Source organism: Sabethes cyaneus, chromosome 2 (assembly GCF_943734655.1).
Source record: "Sabethes cyaneus chromosome 2, idSabCyanKW18_F2, whole genome shotgun sequence".
Lineage (NCBI taxonomy): Eukaryota > Metazoa > Arthropoda > Insecta > Diptera > Culicidae > Sabethes > Sabethes cyaneus.
Window position 1 is genome coordinate 15,214,062 of NC_071354.1, and position 18,951 is coordinate 15,233,012.

Here is an 18,951-nt window from a genome sequence, read left to right on the forward strand (position 1 = left end):
ATGCGCTTCGGTTTAGCAGTATTAATGGAGGCTCCCAATTTCGTTGCTTTCAATGTAAAAGGCCTAAAAGCGATTTCGTGATGATAGTACCGTTTCTTCCCACATTTGCTCTGCGTATTGCACCTTCTAAGGCAATGTTTAACAGCAGGTTGGAGAGTACATCTTCCTGCTCCATCCGCTTAACTAGTATCCTGCTTAACTAGTATCGTTGAAAAACCAAGTTCTAGCATCATCTGCCACGGCTTATTTCGTTGTACTGAATCGTACGTCGCCGTTGAGTCCACAAAGAGATGATGAGTCTGCAAGTTGTACTCTCGGAACTTATCTAATATCTGAACTGGAACTCGCCGGTGAATATTATGCTTCGACAGTTTTTACATTCAAATCGGTGTCCTTATTTAAAAAATAGCACAAATGAGGCCATCCATTCAACCACTCCTCCGGCATTTGTTCTTCCGCCCCGATCCTGATAATGGTCCGATGACAAATGGAAAGAATGTTTGGCATGATAGTGGCTATGTTCATAGTGCCATAGTAAATAAGCTTCGTCAATGTTTGAAGGGAAACAAACAAACAAACCAAAAAGGCATGCATGCGGCCTACGGCCTCAAATCAATTTGAGGGATAACATTTCAGCTCATGCAATACTAGAAAACCAATATGCCAGTTATATGTATACAAGATACGAGATACGAGGCTGCTGCTTCTGATCGATGGTTTGATGGGTACATACAAGCAGGGACGAACTGGGAACCAAAGGGCCTTTGAGATTAAGGGCCCCAGTTTGCAATATTCTCATGATAGTAAATTAACACAAAAAACGACATCTACTCAAAAGACATCAGCGTTACAAGGACTGTAAATCGAATAAATATTGACTCCTCTTTGTAAGTCATGTCGTGCAACTTGACTCGACTCAGGCACTGTTGAGTGTCGAGTACGAAGAGAACGGGCGCCATAGCGGCTCGATGTACGATCGAAACAAAACAAACTCACTCGTCATTAGGACCGACTCACAACCTTTTAGCGTGTACGTCATATTAGCGGTTCACGGTAGGGGAAGACTGTCCAGAACGCACCGGGGGGTAGAGTGGCCCATTATTAGTTGTTTAAAACGAGGAAACTATTTGGTAAAATTATGAATGCGCATTTTATTTTGGTATAAAACAAGCTAATTCATAATTGTGTAGAATGTAAAAGCATCAAACGTAGCCACATCCAATAAAATCAAGCGATTATCCGCGATCTCATTCCACATGCAAGAAATCACGGTTTTCTCTTAAGCTTTTACCACTAGTCGATATGCAAATTTAATAATATATACAGTCTATCTAATTGACATACTGTCATACTCGATGATTCAACACAACGGCATTAACTAGGCATGTTTTTCACATATATTGCAAAAAAAAACTTCAAAATACAAAACAGGGGTAGAATGCATCACAGCGGGATCGAACAGTTATAAAATATTTTTAATTTGCAGTACATCTTTTGTTTCGGATTAATTATTAAAAATGTAGAAATATGATGTATTGTATAGGACTTAGAATTTGCCTTAAACCTAATTGTACATTGTTTAATTTACAATATTTCATCACACATCAGTTGGAGAAAAGGAGATGATTAAATTTTATTGCCAATTATGTTGAGATATGAACCCATTATATCCCAGCAAACAAGCATATGTAACAAACGCTATAACGAACGCTTCCGCCATTTCGGCAGCCTAGTTTTAGGAGTTGATACAACACGTGTAAATTTGCTGGTTGCGCTTAACGCCTAGCTGGCCAAACTTGGTACGTGTTGCCCACGGGCTTTGGCGTTTTGCCCCACATAATAATTTTGACTCTTGCCAAAAATCGTCAAAAATAACAAAAAATACTGGTTTTTGTTAGGAAATTTCTCCAGGAGTAAGTGTAAAAAAATCCCAAAGTCTTCTAGAAGTTGAAAAACGTGGAACAAACACGCCTTTGCTTTGCAAAATGATGCTTTGCTTAAGCGGTGCGTTCTGCACCACTTTACCCTACTTTAGTTTGCACGCATTTTTTTTTTTCAACCGAACGAAGATTGCTTTGCTACTTTGAGTTTTAGTTTTTTTAGCCCCCACTACAATTGTTGTTCTATCGACAATACATATTTCATCGGCAAAGCAGACGAACTAACTAGATTTGCTGAAGTTTGTGTGTTGCTCCATTCATAACATCCTGTAGCGGCATATTGAGCAGCCCACTGAGGGCCCATCACGTTGATAAAGTCCCCTGCGAGGTTAGAAGGGCCATAATTTTACGGTCGATGGTATCATACGCACCTTTGAAATCAATGAAAAAATTGTGCGTCGAATTCTGTATTCATGGACTGTTTGGAGGATCTGCCGCAGCGTGAATATTTGATTCTTTACTGACCGTCCTTTAGCGAACCCGGAAGAGCACTTTCCACATCCTGATGGGTGCCACTGTGCATCTTTGCCACCAATGCAGTGTTTTCCTCATCTGTCACCCATTTATATTTCTGCAGATTTTAAGTTATAGGGTTAATGACATACAAAATTGCACGTATCAAATAAGCTGATATAAATGATTATAAATTATAGGAACAGTTCAATATTTATGAGTAGCTTACTGCATCTACACGTTACAATAGAGAAAAGAATCGAGAGACCAGGATTCTTATTTCATAGTGCAGGCGATTCCCGTGCCGATTTATAGCTATCCCTGAGATTCAACTCTTGGATTCTCCTATAAGCATCCTGCTTCTATAAGCAAGGTATTTTGTGAGAATCTTCACATGAGTCCAATGCGAGGAATCCCAGAGACTCTGCGCGAATCTTTTTGGTTCGTCCTGTTAGAACTGCGGAAAAAAGAACCCACCGTCTAAAAACGCCAGTACGCAAAGCACGTGCTCGCCAGTTCAGAGGAGAGGTTCGCTAGCAACAACACACGGAGATTTTACAAAACGGTCAGGTACAAGAATTTTGCCATGCCTGTGATGTGCAATGATAGCGCTGGCAACCTGCTTACTGACAAAACGACGGTAGCAGCCAGGTGGAAGAGTATTTCCAGACGCTGTTGAATAGAGAAGTAAACACGAAGGTCAGCAGGTACATGATAAGAGCAGGTACAGGATAAGCCTCATTGTCAGGAACAGGGTGGAAAATAAATATCGGGGGAGTGGTTGATTGGCCTCATTTCGCCACTATCGAGGCATTACGTTGCTCAATGTTGCCTATAAGGTGCTCTCCCTATCCTGTATTGTAGACTGAGACCGGTAGCGGAATTCTTCGTCTGCGAGTACTAAGCTGGTTTTCATGAGGGTCGCTTCACGATGGATCAGATATTTACCCTGCGTCTAGTAACTGATGAGTTCCGGGAGTACAACTTGCAGACTCATCATCTTTTTATGGATTTCAAGGCGGCATACTATTCAGTCAAACAAAATGAGCTGTGATAGTTAACGCTAGAACATGGTTTTCCTACAAAACCAGTTACGTTGATTCATGTGACGGTGGATGAGTAAAAATTATGAGTCAGAATAGCGGATGAGACTTCACGTGCTTTTTGATTTTGCGGATATCGTCGATATCACCGAAATCAAAAGTAAAGCAGCGAAAGAAGCCTTTAGGTCATTTAATTGGGAAATTAGGACTTACCATTAACACCACCAAAACGAAGTACATGGCGTGGAAATCCAAGTGGTGTTGGTGCCGAAGAGGAACTGAATGGGGAACGATATGAAGTAGTAAATGAATTCATGTATTTTGGTATGCTCGTGACATGTGACAACGATGTAAGTCGCAAAATAGAACGACTAATTGCAGCTGCGAATTAGGCTTACTACGTATTACGATTTGTAGCTGAAGTCCCGTAGCTTGCAAAATCACATAAAACAGGCGCCTTAGGGAACACTAATCCTCTCGATGGCCCTTTACGGACGTGAATCATGGACGTTAAAGGAAGCTATACGACGTAAAACTTTGAAAAATGGAAAATGGAGTGTAGCGCAGACGCATGAACCACGAGCTGTATTAGGAATGCAAATATGCTGTTATAATGAAGATAGTACAGTGCGGCAGTCTGCGCTGGGCTGGTCACGTGGCTAGAAAGCCTGACGGGAGAGTAGCCAAAATTATTTTAAGCAGAGAATCAAGAAGAGGCCGTAGACTTCGGAGTAGACATCGCAACTGGTAGATGTGCGCTATCGAGGATGATGCACGTTCAGCTGGTGTTCGAGGGGTTTGAAGAATGGTAGCCCAGGATTGAGTACTGGAGGACCATAATTTATTCGGCGCAGGATCGATAACGGACCGTCGCCACCGAAGTAAACTAAGTATGGAGCTTAAGCCGACAGTTCAATATTGATGAGTAGTAAAATGATCGCGTATAAAATACTAATTCTACTTTTAAATACTCAGAATTGAAGCTGGTAATATTTTCGGACCATGTACCCCAACTTACAGCTCAACTTTAATGATTTCTTGAATCATGGGGCCCAGCAATCGAACATTCGCAAGTCGTAGAAAAAGTTTAATTGAACTAGACATTTTGGTCCCTACAGTCTCATTTGAAGCTGAATTTTCAATCATCAAATTGATTGATTTCATAAATCACGGGGCCCCAGCAATTGAACATTCGTGAGTCGTAGAAAGCGTTTCACTGAAATAAAAATTTTGGAAAATCTTATTTTGTGTAACGACGAAATTTTTACTGGAGCCCACCGGGCATTTGCCCGGTTGCCCGGTGGAAACGTCCGCCCCTGCATACAAGCATTTCAATCCATTTTTTCTTGAAAAGTAGCTACCCACCTTTTCACCCAATTGTGTGTCCAAAAATTGGTTCTTTTTGGCCATAACTTAGGAAAAATCAATTAAAAATAAATTGTATTAAAATACGACTTAAAACTAGATCTATTTCTACACAGTTAATTTATTTAGTGCAAAATTACCGGGTGAACAAATTAATTTCTCCATTTTCCCAGATTGCAGCTTGAGATTTTTTTGTTTCGAAATAAAACTTATAGAGCAGGTGGGGCACGTGCTCTAGTGTGCTCCAGCCTTGGCACGCCAGTGATTGGTATCAAACGAAAGGTACTTGAAGGAACTGTTCAATAGAAATATCGGATTGAAGCCCAATTTTTTATAATTACAAAAACATTAAAAATGACAGACATCATGAAGTGAGAGGCAAAGAGACCAGTCCAATTTTTTTGTCAGCATCTCACGGTCGCATGGTTCGCAGATTCAGTATCTAACGCAACATGACGTGCTGGATGCTGCACGTTATCGCTCGAAATATTCCCTTATCATTCCTACTGATTGTTTCCGAGAACCTTGTTTAAACTTTTCCATACTTCTGTGCTGCGGTTTGAACTGATGTCTCTCTCCTACCTTCTTTCCGTACGAAAAACCAACAAAAACGGTGCACCATTTGTGTGCAATTCGTGCTGGGAAGAAAGGACACGCATTTTCAAACTTTCACGCGAAATATTGAAGAAATAATTTCGTTTGAATGTAAACAACTAAATGCAGTCAGAAGGTAGTTGAATACGGTAAATAATTTAAAAGAAGATGAATCACCGGCCTTAACATTTTTTAGTAAGAATGAAAAATACCTGAGCTTCTTTGTTTACTTTGTTCGATTCAAGCTTGTTTTGATGGTGCGATTGGTATTTATGATTCCACTCTCTGCACATATGTATTCTATAACAATCACGACCTTCGGAATATCTATTTCGATATGGTATAAATATCTACCACTATTCTAATGCCATTACATTAGCTGCTGTTTATCTCTTCTATTAAGCGCCTGCGATGTATGCAATTTCGAAGCATGCCGCAGCAAAGTACATTGTGTACAATATTGTACGCAACCGCATTACCATTTGTATTCAAGCATGATTTCTCCTGGTGATCCGGTGTGTAAGGGCAAATGTAAATTTGAAATTTCTCAAAGAAACTACTCAATACAACGCTACAACCGCAAGGCTTTTATTCATTAGGATGTATTATTACAACGCTACTACAACCGCGAGGCATTTATTCGGTCGAATTTACCTTCCTCCAGGTGGGGCGCCCCGCAGCAGTTACGTGTTGACAGGAAGAAAGGAGTGGTTTTCTAAAACTATTCAAACATTATTCGCAATGGAATTTGTCGTACTTATACGTAGGAGAATTTCCACAAACGCCACAGGCAGCGAAACACCGATGAATAGCAGCACCCTGCGTAGGTACATGGCAGTATGTTTATTTTGCAATCTTCGCATCGGGCAGAGATCATCAGTCAGCAATCATCACCTCGCCCATCGCCTGTTTGTGATGCTGAGGGTGCCGATAGTTGGTTGCATGTACCGGATAGCTACAGTACTATTATAGATGCTTGATTCGTGCTTGTTGACTGGTTAAAAATTCATTGTTCTAGTGTAATGCTAGATCAAAAAGGTAAACACAGTGCTTCTGTCTTCTCTAAAATGTGCTCGATTGATTTCGTATACAAATGTAGTTTAGGTTTTATTTGTCAAATGACCGTTTTTATGTGAAAATTCATTACTGCTTCTGGTCCGTGTAATTAATGCACAACTACTTATCAACTAATGGGTTTTTCATGTTAGCACTCCCTTTCGCGCTATCTGCTATCGAGAAGCAGCCACAAATCAAGATTAAATTTTCAAAATGAAGCAACATTTTGTTCGGTGCTATTTGATATTTTGGTTGTTATCTACCATAGAACGGAATGTTCCACGTTTATCGCAATATTATATGTTATAGATAAGTGTGGATTGGATGCCTTACTACTTACAACCTACTTATCAACCGTTTGCTTGTTACATGTTTATCGCTTATTCACATTTTCAGACGTCATTTGCACCAACCTCCGACTTCGCTGGTTCCTCCACCGGTTTCCAGGAAACCAGTTAGTCGAACGATGTGTCACTCGCGTTAACACCTTCTCATTACGCGCGCGCATTCACTCACAAACTATATTTACAAAAGCGTATGATGTATTCGTGTTACTTTACTGCTATTTTTACCTGCTACCATAATATGCCGTACGATTGCGGCAATTCCTGGACAGTTGCGCCATCAACTGTTTAATTCCTCACACCGTTTTAACCCTCGGTTTGTTCCATTAACATTTACAAATGCGTTTCTTGTTTCGTAGTATTTGCTCAGCAAATCTCAGAAAGTCATCCGATGTGGTGTTCGTCAAACGCGTACGGTTTCGCAAGAATGGCTCGCACGTGTACTACAGACGACGAATGTCGTAATCTAATACTTTTAAACAATATCACACAAACACTTTCCGGCAAATTTTATAACACATGCCGCCCTATTCGCTAAGCTAAACCTTATTCAGAGGAACTTCTTCGGCGGGTCGAACCTGATCCGTCGGAGCAGGCCTCCGTTTGGAGCCGCAAAGTTTGTTCTTCAGTCCTGTCCGTCGGCACACGATTCCGATTATCAGTAGCAGAACCCCAACGCCGATAATTCCCATCAACAGTTGCTTCATCATTTCCGAGCTAATCGAAGCCAGCACAGAGGATTTGCCCTCATCCGAGGTGGTGGGATCCTTTTTGACATCTTCGTCGTCCCCGGCCGGATGAGTGATCGAAGCCGACGAAGGTCCACTGACCGTTGGGGGAGATCTCGTAACCGGCGGGGTGGTAGTTTCTCTGGCGCTGTTTGTTGGACTGAGAGTCGTTTTTCGAGAAGTAACCCTCGTGACAGGAGCAGCCGTACTTTTCTCTTCTTTCCCTCCATCATCCGCATGGATTTCGTTCTCCTTTATGAGTGCCTTTTTCAGTGGCTTTACCGTTGTGGCGGCGATAATTTCGTCTGGATCTGTCAATAATTAGAATGATGAATGGAACATGAATTCCTGGAAGGATCAAATTCGTTCGAGAGCGAGAAAGCAAAAAAAGCCTTACCTTTTGTTGGTTCGGGTTTCGGTTCGGGAGTGGTTGGACGTGGAGTAATGATGCTTTCCTCGTAGGAGGTTTCCGATGCTAGATAGAAACAGCTGATGTTGTGCGTCGTGATATCAACCACGTCGATCGATTTGATCACGTCGCACAAGTCTCGAACGGTGTCTTCCGACAGCGGCGGCAGGTGCAACCGTTGCAAGTTTACCAGCGGTTCAAACACGTCAGTGCTGAGATCCTAGATAACGTGAAATGAAAAAAACAGCTGTTATTTTCTTTCAAGATTATGGATTCATTAGCTAACCAACCTCTTCGAATTCATTCCCTGCTAAATTCAGCGACTTGAGGCCTTCCAGGCCGCCGAAAGTTTGGTGATTTAACTCGGTGAAATTGCACTTGGCCAGCTCCAATTCCTCCAGTTCTTCCTGCACCAGTAGCGATCCATCATCGGGAATGACCAGTGGGTTCTCGTTGAGCACTAGCCTCCTCAGTGAGTGCGCCTCCGCAAACGTATCCGGCGTTAGGTGCGATATCTGATTCCCTTCTAAGCTCACCACATCCAACCGAACTAGTCCGAAAAAGACATCCTTATCAACTTCCTCGATGACATTCCGATCCAACAAGATCTCCCGCACATCCGTACAGTTTTGAAACGCTTCCACCGGGATGCTTTTAATGTTATTCCAACTAAGATCCAGCCGAATAACATCTCGCGGTAAATCTTCAGGAACTTCGGTCAGTGACCGTCGCGAACAATTTAAAAACTGTGTTCCATCCTCGCACGAACATTGCCGCGGACATGGATAGACTTCACGAACTGAAAACAAACAAAAAATGTTAATGAGAAAACAATAACCAAATGCGACCGCCGCAACAGTGTATTTCGATCCGTCTAGACATACCGTCATCTTCGTCACTCCACAACGGTGCGGCTGTCGTTTTGTTGGCAACCGGTGGAGCATTGGTACTGCTATTGATGGTGGTGGTTGTGGCCGTGCTTAACGCCGATTTGTCACTGTCAGCTCCGGCTTCTTTCGCGCTTGGGTCCGGGTAGCTATAGTCGAAGTCATCCTCATCATACTCGTCCTCGTAGTGATAGTCGTCGGCGGTGTCACTACTGCCAGTGTCGGCGTGGGCCAATGTCCGGGGGATCTTCCAGCTAATGCTGTTAACCGGAACGTCATCGAGAGAGGTTGCGGTGGTTGAAAAATAAATAGAAGGAAAAATAATTAATTACTGTCCGACACGGAAAAGGGTGCTGCCGCTAGTTGAAGGTCATCGAAAGTTCGATTGGTGGCCGAGGTGGAAAACTGCTAAGGAAATTATTTATTATACATATTTTTTTAGTACTTCTAGACCGGTTTCGTTCCACTGATTTGTGCAGTTAGTCATGGCATGACATCTGAGTCAACGTCGGTCCGTTAACTAGGGGAATTGTAATCAGCTTTTTGTTTCCAATCAATAGTATCATATGACAAGAAATGTGATACCCATAAATGAGGTGTTTTGTCGTGATTCGTGTTCAAGATTCTACGAATGGGTGCAAGTAATGACTTTTCACTGTCGATACTATCAATGCGTATGCATTCCAAGACGGTACAAGGTACCGAACTGACCATTTTCATTGGAAATACTATTCATGAATTATTCTTCAACTTTTCATACGGAGACATTCGCAATAACGGAACCGATGATAACATACTGACCCGGTGTACACGTCGTTGCTTCACACAATAATCAAAGCCAGGCGGTTGGGAGACGCTGCTGCCCCACAACTGCCGCCACACACAATTGTGGACTTAATTGAATTATTCTACAAACGGTGTGCGCGCGGTTCGTGCGTCGCGCCGTTCAGGCAGAAAGCGCCGGCCGGCCGATTGGCCGTTGTGTGATCGTGGTTTCGCACTTTCCCAGCACTCGCTTGCCACGTTCGGAAACGGAGGCCACTCGCGATGCCAAATCACCGTCAATTTGTATGCTGATGCTCTGAGGGTGATGGGCAGCACATGGGTAGACAATAATTCAATTTAAAATTTACCCAATCTGACGCGTTATTCTGGTACGCGAATGGTGCCAAATCGGTCGTAGGGTAAAAAAACCAAAAAGAGAAAATCGATTGATTTTTCTTTATCGCAGCAAATTGATGAAAGTGGTGATAAAAATGCGTGACGTCACGCAGCGCGCTTTAATCCGAAAGGAAAAACGCGACGTAAATGACAAAGCTCGAACGAGAAACGTGCGTATTGACTGACGGCGTTCGCTCACTCGCGGCTGCAGCGACGGTCTGTTTACGTTGGCTTCTATTCTTGGAAAATGATATTTAATAGGGACCGGATTTAGCTGCCATACCATGCGGCCCCGATGATTCGCTTCGCTTTTCAGCGAACAGCGGCAGGTCGGCACAGCAGCAGTGTACACAATGGGTTTGATTGAAAAGCTAATTCGAGTCCTTGATGCAGCTTGCTCGTTCCAGGCAAACAAGCGCTTGATGAAATGCAATGAAATTGTTTTTTGACCTGCTAACTAGGACTCGAAATAGCTAGTTGAATGAAAAAGTAGGTTATTAAAGCTGGGAGATTGATTTGTGAGTTGATTATTTAAAGTCTAGATAATTATTTGTGCCAAAGTAAAATTAGATCTACCTATTCCATTTTGAGTACTATTAAAATCCTTGGTACACTTCCAAGTCTCGTAACTTTTTTGGTTGGCAGAAAATCAACTTTCCGCTATTAGAAAATGAAATGCTGTAAAGCAAGTCTTCCTCTCGAATACAATATGTTGAATCTATTTCCAAGCATTTTTTGCTATAGAAATCTACTTTAGACAAAACCAGAAATATGTTTTCGTTTTTTTTACCAAGAGCACCCATTTGTTTGAATATAAAAACAAACCACCATGCGTCACCATTGCATTGTCGTAAATTTGTTGCTTTTTTAAAAACAAAAAGCTACATTTCTGAATTTCTGAACACTTTGAACAAAGTGGAAACACTCTAAAGTCGTGTTTACTCCCTCCCAGTTCATAAACTTCATAAAGCCACATTCATAAAGCCATTAGTTCATAAAGCCGCAAGATACTATACTTCGAAAAATTTTATTAAATTGTTTTTTAGATTCATTTCTCTAATTCTGATTACCAAATTAGTTCAAAATTAAAAACTCTAAGCTTCAACTTCAACATGCTTCACGAAAAAGCTCTCCCCCTAGCCTGGAATTTTATTAAAATAGTCTCATAACATCCTGAGATTCTCAAATCCCGGAATATGAAAGTGCGTTAGTTTAAAAAATCCTCTAATAACCTAAGTTCTAAGATCGCCGAACTTTTCAGACCACGATATTCTAAATAGAGATTGTCGGAAACCTAGGCTAGGCTTGGATTTTTCGAAAGATGTCAGATTTGGGTCGGATTCGGTCTTGCAAAAAAAATATTTAGGGTCGAACTTAGTGACAAAAAATGAAATTTAGTTCGGGGTTTGGGGCTGAGTTTTTTGGTCTTATCACCTAAATTTTTCATAATTGAAATCAAGGAATTTTAATTTTATTTTATACGTATTTCGCCAATGACTTGCAGCCTTCATTAAGGTCTGTTTTCGAACTTCTTCGTATTCCAATAAGACCTTCAGGTAAAATTATCCAGTTTGAATGTGAAACATTCCAAACTAACATCGACTAAGTCTTGACTTGGAACGCAAATGTAGACCAAATTCACATTCAATTCAATTCAAAGATGGATTCAGATTTGATAAAAAAAATCGCTTTCGGGCATAGGAAATACACTCAAGTCGCTTTTTACACGAAGGAGACGTCCCGCGTAAAAAAACGCATAAATTCCGAAATTTGCGTAAAAAAACCGCGTAAATTCCAAAAATCGCGTAAAAAACCAAAATTTCGAGTAAAAAACTGGATTTCAACATTACGCGAAAAAATAGACGTTTTGAGCACATCCGCGTAAATTACGAAAATCGCGTAAAAAAACGCGTAAATTCCGAAATTCGCGTAAAAAAACCGCGTAAATTCCGAAAATCGCGTAAAAAACGCGTAAATTCCAAAATTCGGGTTAAAAAAATCGCGTAAATTCCGAAATTTGCGTAAAAAAATCACGTAAATTCCAAAAATCGCGAAAAAATAGTCGCGTAAAAAGCGACTTCAGTGTATAAAAACCAAATCGCTTCCAATTCATACCGTTTGATATTTTAAATTAATACAATTAAAATACTTCGACTGAAAGATACTAAAACCTTAAAATTTTCGGAGAACTCAAAATTCCCGAAATTTTTAGCCTCTAACTACAGAATAAAAAGATAAAAAACTACCCTGAAAATTAAAGTATATTGAAATATTCTTAGCATTTTTGGATTTCAAAAACCCTAGCTACTTAGTATTATGTTCTTTCATTAACTTTAAAGAAGACGTTAATTTGAAGTTTGCTATTTATTTTTCTGACAGAAATTAATTCCGTTATCTTCTCTACAATTTTGCAACTTGGGCTTGCAAATTTGAAGTGAAATACAAATCTATTAAAAAAGTTAACAGAGAATAAACTTAAATGGGAAAAGTTTAATTATTCTCAACTAGCAGATTTTCCTAAAATGCTCACCAAATCAGAATTCTTCACAAGATAAGTTTACTCTTCCCAAAAGAAAATATATTTCTAAGGAGTGGATTCTTTGCAGGTTGAAGGATAATATTGATTAGGCTGCATTTCCATAAAATAAAGATAGACCGACATTTAAAAATGTACCGGTTTCGTGCAAAACTTTCATGATAGTCCCTTTCGTAAAATTTTGTTCCCGTATGTTTTGTTTGTTTGGTGCTTTGCTGTCCACGTTTTTTCACTAGCCCCGTGATATTTCTGTATTCCAGTAACCGGCTTCGAAGTCTGAGGGAAAAGTTAGAGAACGGAGGGTCATTGAAGCAACGCTTATTAAGTTTGTATAACATTCCTCTCTGCCAAAGCTGAGGAATCTGCGAATCAATCGCGATCGAACCAAGCTGTAATAGTACCGAATTCGAATCCAATGTTTCCCCCAGGTTTCATTTTCTTGCAGGTTATAAAATCATTATTTGGAAGTATATATGGATTCTGGGGTTTAGTTGCGAGGATATCCGAAGCTCGGTAAAGGAATCATCTTGATAAAGTTCATAAGATAGTAAAAGCAGGATTCCCGTTGTGTTAGCAAGAGGACGGAAGAACTTAACAGTACCTTCCGTCCAGGCATAACAAAATAACAAAAAATCACAGTTCTAAGATTCAATAATTATGAGGTCCAGATCTCAGTAGCGGCACCCCGTGAGATACAAATTTGGATGGCACAATAACACAAGACATTGGTAATTTAGGATAAGGGAAATTATTGCAAGCTTCTCTGGTGTACTAGAAAATACTTTAAAAAAATCTTAATCCTCCGTTACTCGCGCTGTTGTATTTTGTACAACGCCTGTGAAGCGTTAACTTTATCTCGGGATTCCAGCAAAGAAGAAAATTACTGTTTTCAGCAAAGTTGATCCGCAGACCAAGATCTTTCAAACAGTGGAAAAAGTTTCATAAGTTTTTCACCAAGTGGCATTAGTATTAGTATTAGTATTAGTAAGTGAATTCTGTTTGATTTTAGCATGCCTATAAATCAAAATTGGCGCGAGCAACGAAAGGTTAAGCATGAGATGAAGGTGCCACCTTCAAGGTGGTCGACCATAATCTGTGATAATCATAATCTTTTGAATATTTAGACTAGAGATTTTGATCAAATATTTAGGCTAGTGATGAGTGAAACCGCCCTTGTTGAGGAACGGTTCCCTCTTTGTTGTGAAATTTTCAAACCACCTTCATGCTCGGCAGTTTTTTTCCCTAGAATCGTCGATTTTCTTTTTTTTTGTAAATCATAAATTTGATCCGGTCGTAAGCCATTCAACTGCCCCTGCTTCGGACTACAAAATTGCAAGTCTAAACTAAATCCAAAAAATACAGAAATTTTAAGATCCTAAAATTATACGAAATATACTCCAGATCCTAAAATCCTACTTTGCAGCCTCAAACTAAATATTCCCCTGCTTATTGTGAAGCTTATTTTACAGAATGGTGTCTTGCAACTGTAAAAACGTGTAATTTTCTTAAAAAATCTGTGTCGTGAAAATAAAGTTTACCGGATTTTTACTCACTTTTATTTACATAACTTCTGAACAAAAAGTCTAACAGTCAAAAAACCTGTGTAAAGAAAACTTGGGAGGATTATCCGTTTGCTTTCGAAATCATTTTAATTGAATGAGTTTTTTTCTGAGAAAGTTAGATCGCATCATTTTTGGTCATAAAAATCTCGTTAAAATTTAGTTGGTATCCAAATTTTCGTCAAAAAACATAAATTATTCGATAGTTACTAGCTAAGCGACAGCAGCTTTCAAATGAAACTAATCGCAAATGTATTCCATCAACAACCCTTACTAACACACCAGTATTCCTGCTTTCAACGAATCCCAACGACTCCCATTTCATAGTAAATCATAGCGATTCCTTTACCGAATTATTGGCATTCCGGAAATTCCATATTTGGAATCTCATACAAGAATCGTGGTTTTATAACCAAGGAATTCTGTACGAATCAATCCTCTACAGCAGTAATGGCCAAACTGCGGCCCTTCGTAATAATTCGTGCGGCCCGCGGACTGATTTGAGGGATGGCAGACTTATGAATCATTTTTTTTGATGACACAGGGGTCACTTAGTTCAGTCGTAGTACCTCATGCATATTGTAGATATGATTGCTTTCCGGTTTAAATCTTGTGGTTATTCCTAAAAATCTACTTTTCTGCCGCCTATTGTACATTTTGGTATGCGCAAGAATGGCCAGATGTCATAGCGGCGCGCGGACTCATGGGACGATCTTATTTGGCCCGCACCACGCCTATGCCTGGGCACCACTGCTCTACAGAATTCCTCCAGACGATTTCTATGCGAGGTACCCCTGAGCCTTTGTGCGAATCTTTTGTGTTTGCCCGGGAAGACTGCATATCCATGCAAACGACTGCATTACTTGCAGCGGCGTACTTTTTCTGGCAACGATAAACGCAAAAGCTAAATATGGTATATCCATTTAATTTTATCCTAATCTAATAGGATTTTTATAACTTATTATACTCATAAGAACCGAGCTTGCAATGTAATAAAAACCAAATAAATTGCTATTTCCGATGCGCTCAGTAGTTGTTGTGAATTTCACTTCCCAGTCTAGAATTTTGAACTTACATTCGAACTTTTCGTCAATTTACACTAATCAGTAATCTCATTTGATTACGATCAGTTTTTTTATCCATATCTGATTAAAAATCTGATTTACTTTAATCATTAAGCCTTAGTTATTTGTGTTCAATTTTAAAATGAACAATCAAAACCCATTAACAGTCATTTCTTCACAACACGAAACTTTCATCGTTTCTGATTAATGCACAAGTTTTCTTCCAAAAATAAGTTCTGATAACCTTTTAATTTCATTTATTTAGTTGGTGTTCAGCTGAAGTCCTCTACATCAGCAACATTTTATATGAATCCAGTAAGAGCTCAGAAAAGATATATTAACAAGAAAACCTCCAATTTATTATCTTATTTTGTAAACTCAAAAAGCACTTTTTGAAGAGAATCCAAACCACCAATCGTGACAAAAGTTGAAGTCAACTTTCAAACAAGTCCCCCAGTTATTTTATTATGTATGTGAAAGGTTAGGTTTGTTTATCTTCACATGCTATTTTTCCCACTCAGATTACACGAATCATTTTCTTTCGTGTCAGGTGACGGGAATTCTTATCACCTGATTTCGATTCATGAGGTGCGCACAATACATTAAAATCAGCCTTTTAAAATAACATCTTATCTTGGGCGATATTTTTCCTGTGCACAAATCAGTCAAACCAATCGATTGAACCGCATAAACAGTTCTGAATTCAGGAACGTATGTACAAGTCCTGCTCGGTTGAAGAAGTTGCCGATTTACTTTCATCCTCCACTCTGCAACCGTAACCACACGAGTACACGGCAAATCTCACTTTCGTTCCATTTATCTATTTCCACACCACATCACAAAGTTTCTGTTTTATTGCCTTGCATTTTAAAGCAGGTAACTCATAATCCTAAGCCTAAGCAGCAGCAACCGCAGCCGCAGCAATAGGAAAAGTCCGACAAGTACAGATCGTCGGCCCCGTACTGGTTTGCTCCCTAGGCTGTTTCACTCGACATCGTGCAGTTTTCCTCCCCGATGGACGCAATCCACGTACTGCTGTAACAGGGAAGCACTTCAACGACGCGGGTATAATAAGCCAAATCCGCCAAGCCAACTACGCGGTCAGGACCGGTAAAAAAAGTAGAAGTGAAATTCAATTGCTTGCTGCTCCGTCAGTCCATGAACATGCGGTGTCCCACCAGACTACAGGGTATATATTTATATCATTACGCAGGCATCAGCCACTGCACCCTGGTGGCACTTTTGCGTTGTCCCGCACCATTGGCAACGGTCCAAAGGGAGAGTTGATCACACATGTGCACATTCTTCAATTGCTCAACGGGCCGCTCCTCATTACCAACCTACACCGTCCATCGTCGTTGAGACACTGATTAATCATTTATGCGTGTGGCCCTCACTGCACCTTACACTTCTGGTTCAAATCGGGACAATGAACTATGACTAGCAGCTTAGTATGCTTTCCACCCAGTTCGAAGTATTCTACACAAAATCGATTCGAACTAGCAAACTAAACACCATAGGAACCAGCAAGGTCAAAAGTCCAGGCCCTGCAGTTTTACATTTACTGAATACCGCTGGTTGTAACACTGCTGCTAGTTTGCACCGTCAGTTTCATATCGGAAGCACAAAGCAATACAAAGCAGCCAGTCATTGCATAATTGTATTCCAAGCTACAGTACTCGTTTTGCCGACACTAGTCGTTGATCTCCGGTAAACACACGCCAGTCACGTGCCGTCACTGAGCCACCATTAGAAACCCCTTAGTGACATTCGTAGAATGTCTCATTATCAGCTAATCACAACAAAACAAAGTCCTCGTCAATCCAACCGAAAACTCGCTGACATCCATCGCAACACAAAATCACTTCAAATTCGTTTAAACCCAAAGAATATCAAAACACTTTATACCATAGCACAGATTCTCACCTCAACAACACCAACATCAGCGCTAAGCCACAGGCTAATCTCGGTTTCATTGTTTTTTATTTTCTGCACGGTTATCCTTTTTTTTCACTACACCCAGTCCCGATATGAAAACAAAACACACAGAGAGTAACAGTTACTGTTACTACGGCGCTTTTTCTGTCTTTTCTGTTATGAACTCTTTGACCTGGTCCTATCAATCTGCCAGCTGCTTCCGATTACGGGGCAATCTTTGTACTTTTTTTTCTTTCATCGAACACTGTCAGTCCCCGAAAATTGGTTCCTATCGTCGTCGTCGCTCCCTTCGACAAAAGTTTCAATTGGCTCCGGCCCGGTGCGCTTCCTACGCCGCACTGAAGCTTTCTGGTCGGCTACACTGAGCTGATAGGTCTACGGTCTACCGTCTGTCGTCCTATCGGGCCATGTACATTTCGGATGGTACCGACGCTACGGGAAGGACGCCGATAGTGGTGGTGACGGTGACGACGTCGTTCATAGCCATACTCATATTCGTGCGGTCGTCGTCGTCGTCGTTGTCGCTTTCTATACCACCGTGAATGCCGGCGCACTTATTCGGCTGGTGTGTGAATCATTTTAATGGACTTTCGCCCGAAGGATAGCTACTAAACAGTAAAATCGGTACTGGTCGACTGGTCTTCGACCGTTGTAATTGCAAGCGCAAACTTCAGGTTTTCGATTTTCCTAAGTATAAATAGCGGTACTTTTGGTGACTGCGACTGGCTGACTGACTGGTGGGTTGGTGCGTGCAGGCAGGTACTCCCGGTCGCGTGTTTCCAGCACAGCACGGGCGATTCCTAGCGATGATAGCCAGCTCGGTCCGGACGGTGAATTATGTTCACCGGTTGCGAAACCTCAACTGTGTTGTGTGTCTGCAGGTTTCCGACCGTTCACCACCGTTTCCAGTTTAGAATTGCATAAATTTGAATTCTGGAAAAGTGTAGAGAAAAAACTGTTACAACATTGCACAATTGCATCTGCATACGTTCATTGAATAAGAATTGTTTATGCTTATGGTATGCTGAAGACCTGTTCAATAACATTAAAAACAATATTGAAATCAATATTTTCAGTACTCCAAGTTGCGAAGATAATTTATGGTTACAGCGGAAATAGTAGCCCGAATGAAAAAAATATATAGAAAAAAATGATTTCTATAACAGAGGGAACGGTAGAAAAAAGTAATGATAATAGATCTATAGGATCCAACAGAATGTGATCAGACGTGAAGCGGAAAGATCAGAAGACGAGGTAAAGGAGGGTCATTGAAACACTGCCTAAAAAGTTGTGAATCGCAATCTTTTATCTAAGCTCGTTGATCCGCGGATCGAACCAAGCTATAATTGTTAGAGCCAATTACAACCGGGTTCGAACTCACTCGTCCTCCCAGCCCTGTGTAGATCGCCGGTAGTGATTATACTACCGCAGAGAGACTCCACAACCCCCTTATTAAGCGTGCGACGTACTTCGTTTCGATTACCACTAGTCGGATCACACCTTCAAAAGCAATATTAAACAACATACAGGACAATCCATCCCCTTGCCGTAACCTTCTCCGCGATTCGAAAGGACTCCAGTGTGTGTTGCCAAAACAAGCACATAGCACATCACTTGTTTCAGGAAAGCTTTGATCATCAGCCACGTCAATTTATCCAGAAAATCGTTTCCGTGCATTATCTGCCGTAACTGTTCAGGCTCGACTATATCGTATGCTGCCCTAAAACCCATGAAAATATGCTCCGTGGGCACGTTGTACTCCCGACAGTTTTTGGAGGATTTGTCGAAGAGTAAAAATTTGATCCGTAGTAGCCCGGGTCCCCTTAAACTTGGCCTAATGCTGCCCTACGCATTCTTTTGCCAATGCACAGTGG

At 40.8% G+C, this 18,951-nt stretch overlaps 2 protein-coding genes across 3 annotated transcripts in view; one reads left to right on the top strand and one right to left on the bottom strand.

The window, feature by feature from the left end:
- LOC128733810 (serine/threonine-protein kinase ULK2) overlaps nucleotides 1-18,951 on the top strand; it is a 71,220-nt gene that overhangs the window by 18,059 nt on the left and 34,210 nt on the right. The gene's annotated exons all lie outside the window — the stretch shown is intronic.
- On the bottom strand, nucleotides 6,563-17,329 carry LOC128733812 (SLIT and NTRK-like protein 2). The gene is made up of 5 exons (XM_053827619.1): nucleotides 17,066-17,329; nucleotides 8,817-9,079; nucleotides 8,223-8,731; nucleotides 7,921-8,152; nucleotides 6,563-7,834 (listed from the first exon to the last, which is right to left on the bottom strand). Exons 1-5 carry the CDS (start codon nucleotides 17,113-17,115, stop codon nucleotides 7,335-7,337), a joined length of 1,554 nt encoding a protein of 517 aa, XP_053683594.1. The 5' UTR covers nucleotides 17,116-17,329; the 3' UTR covers nucleotides 6,563-7,334.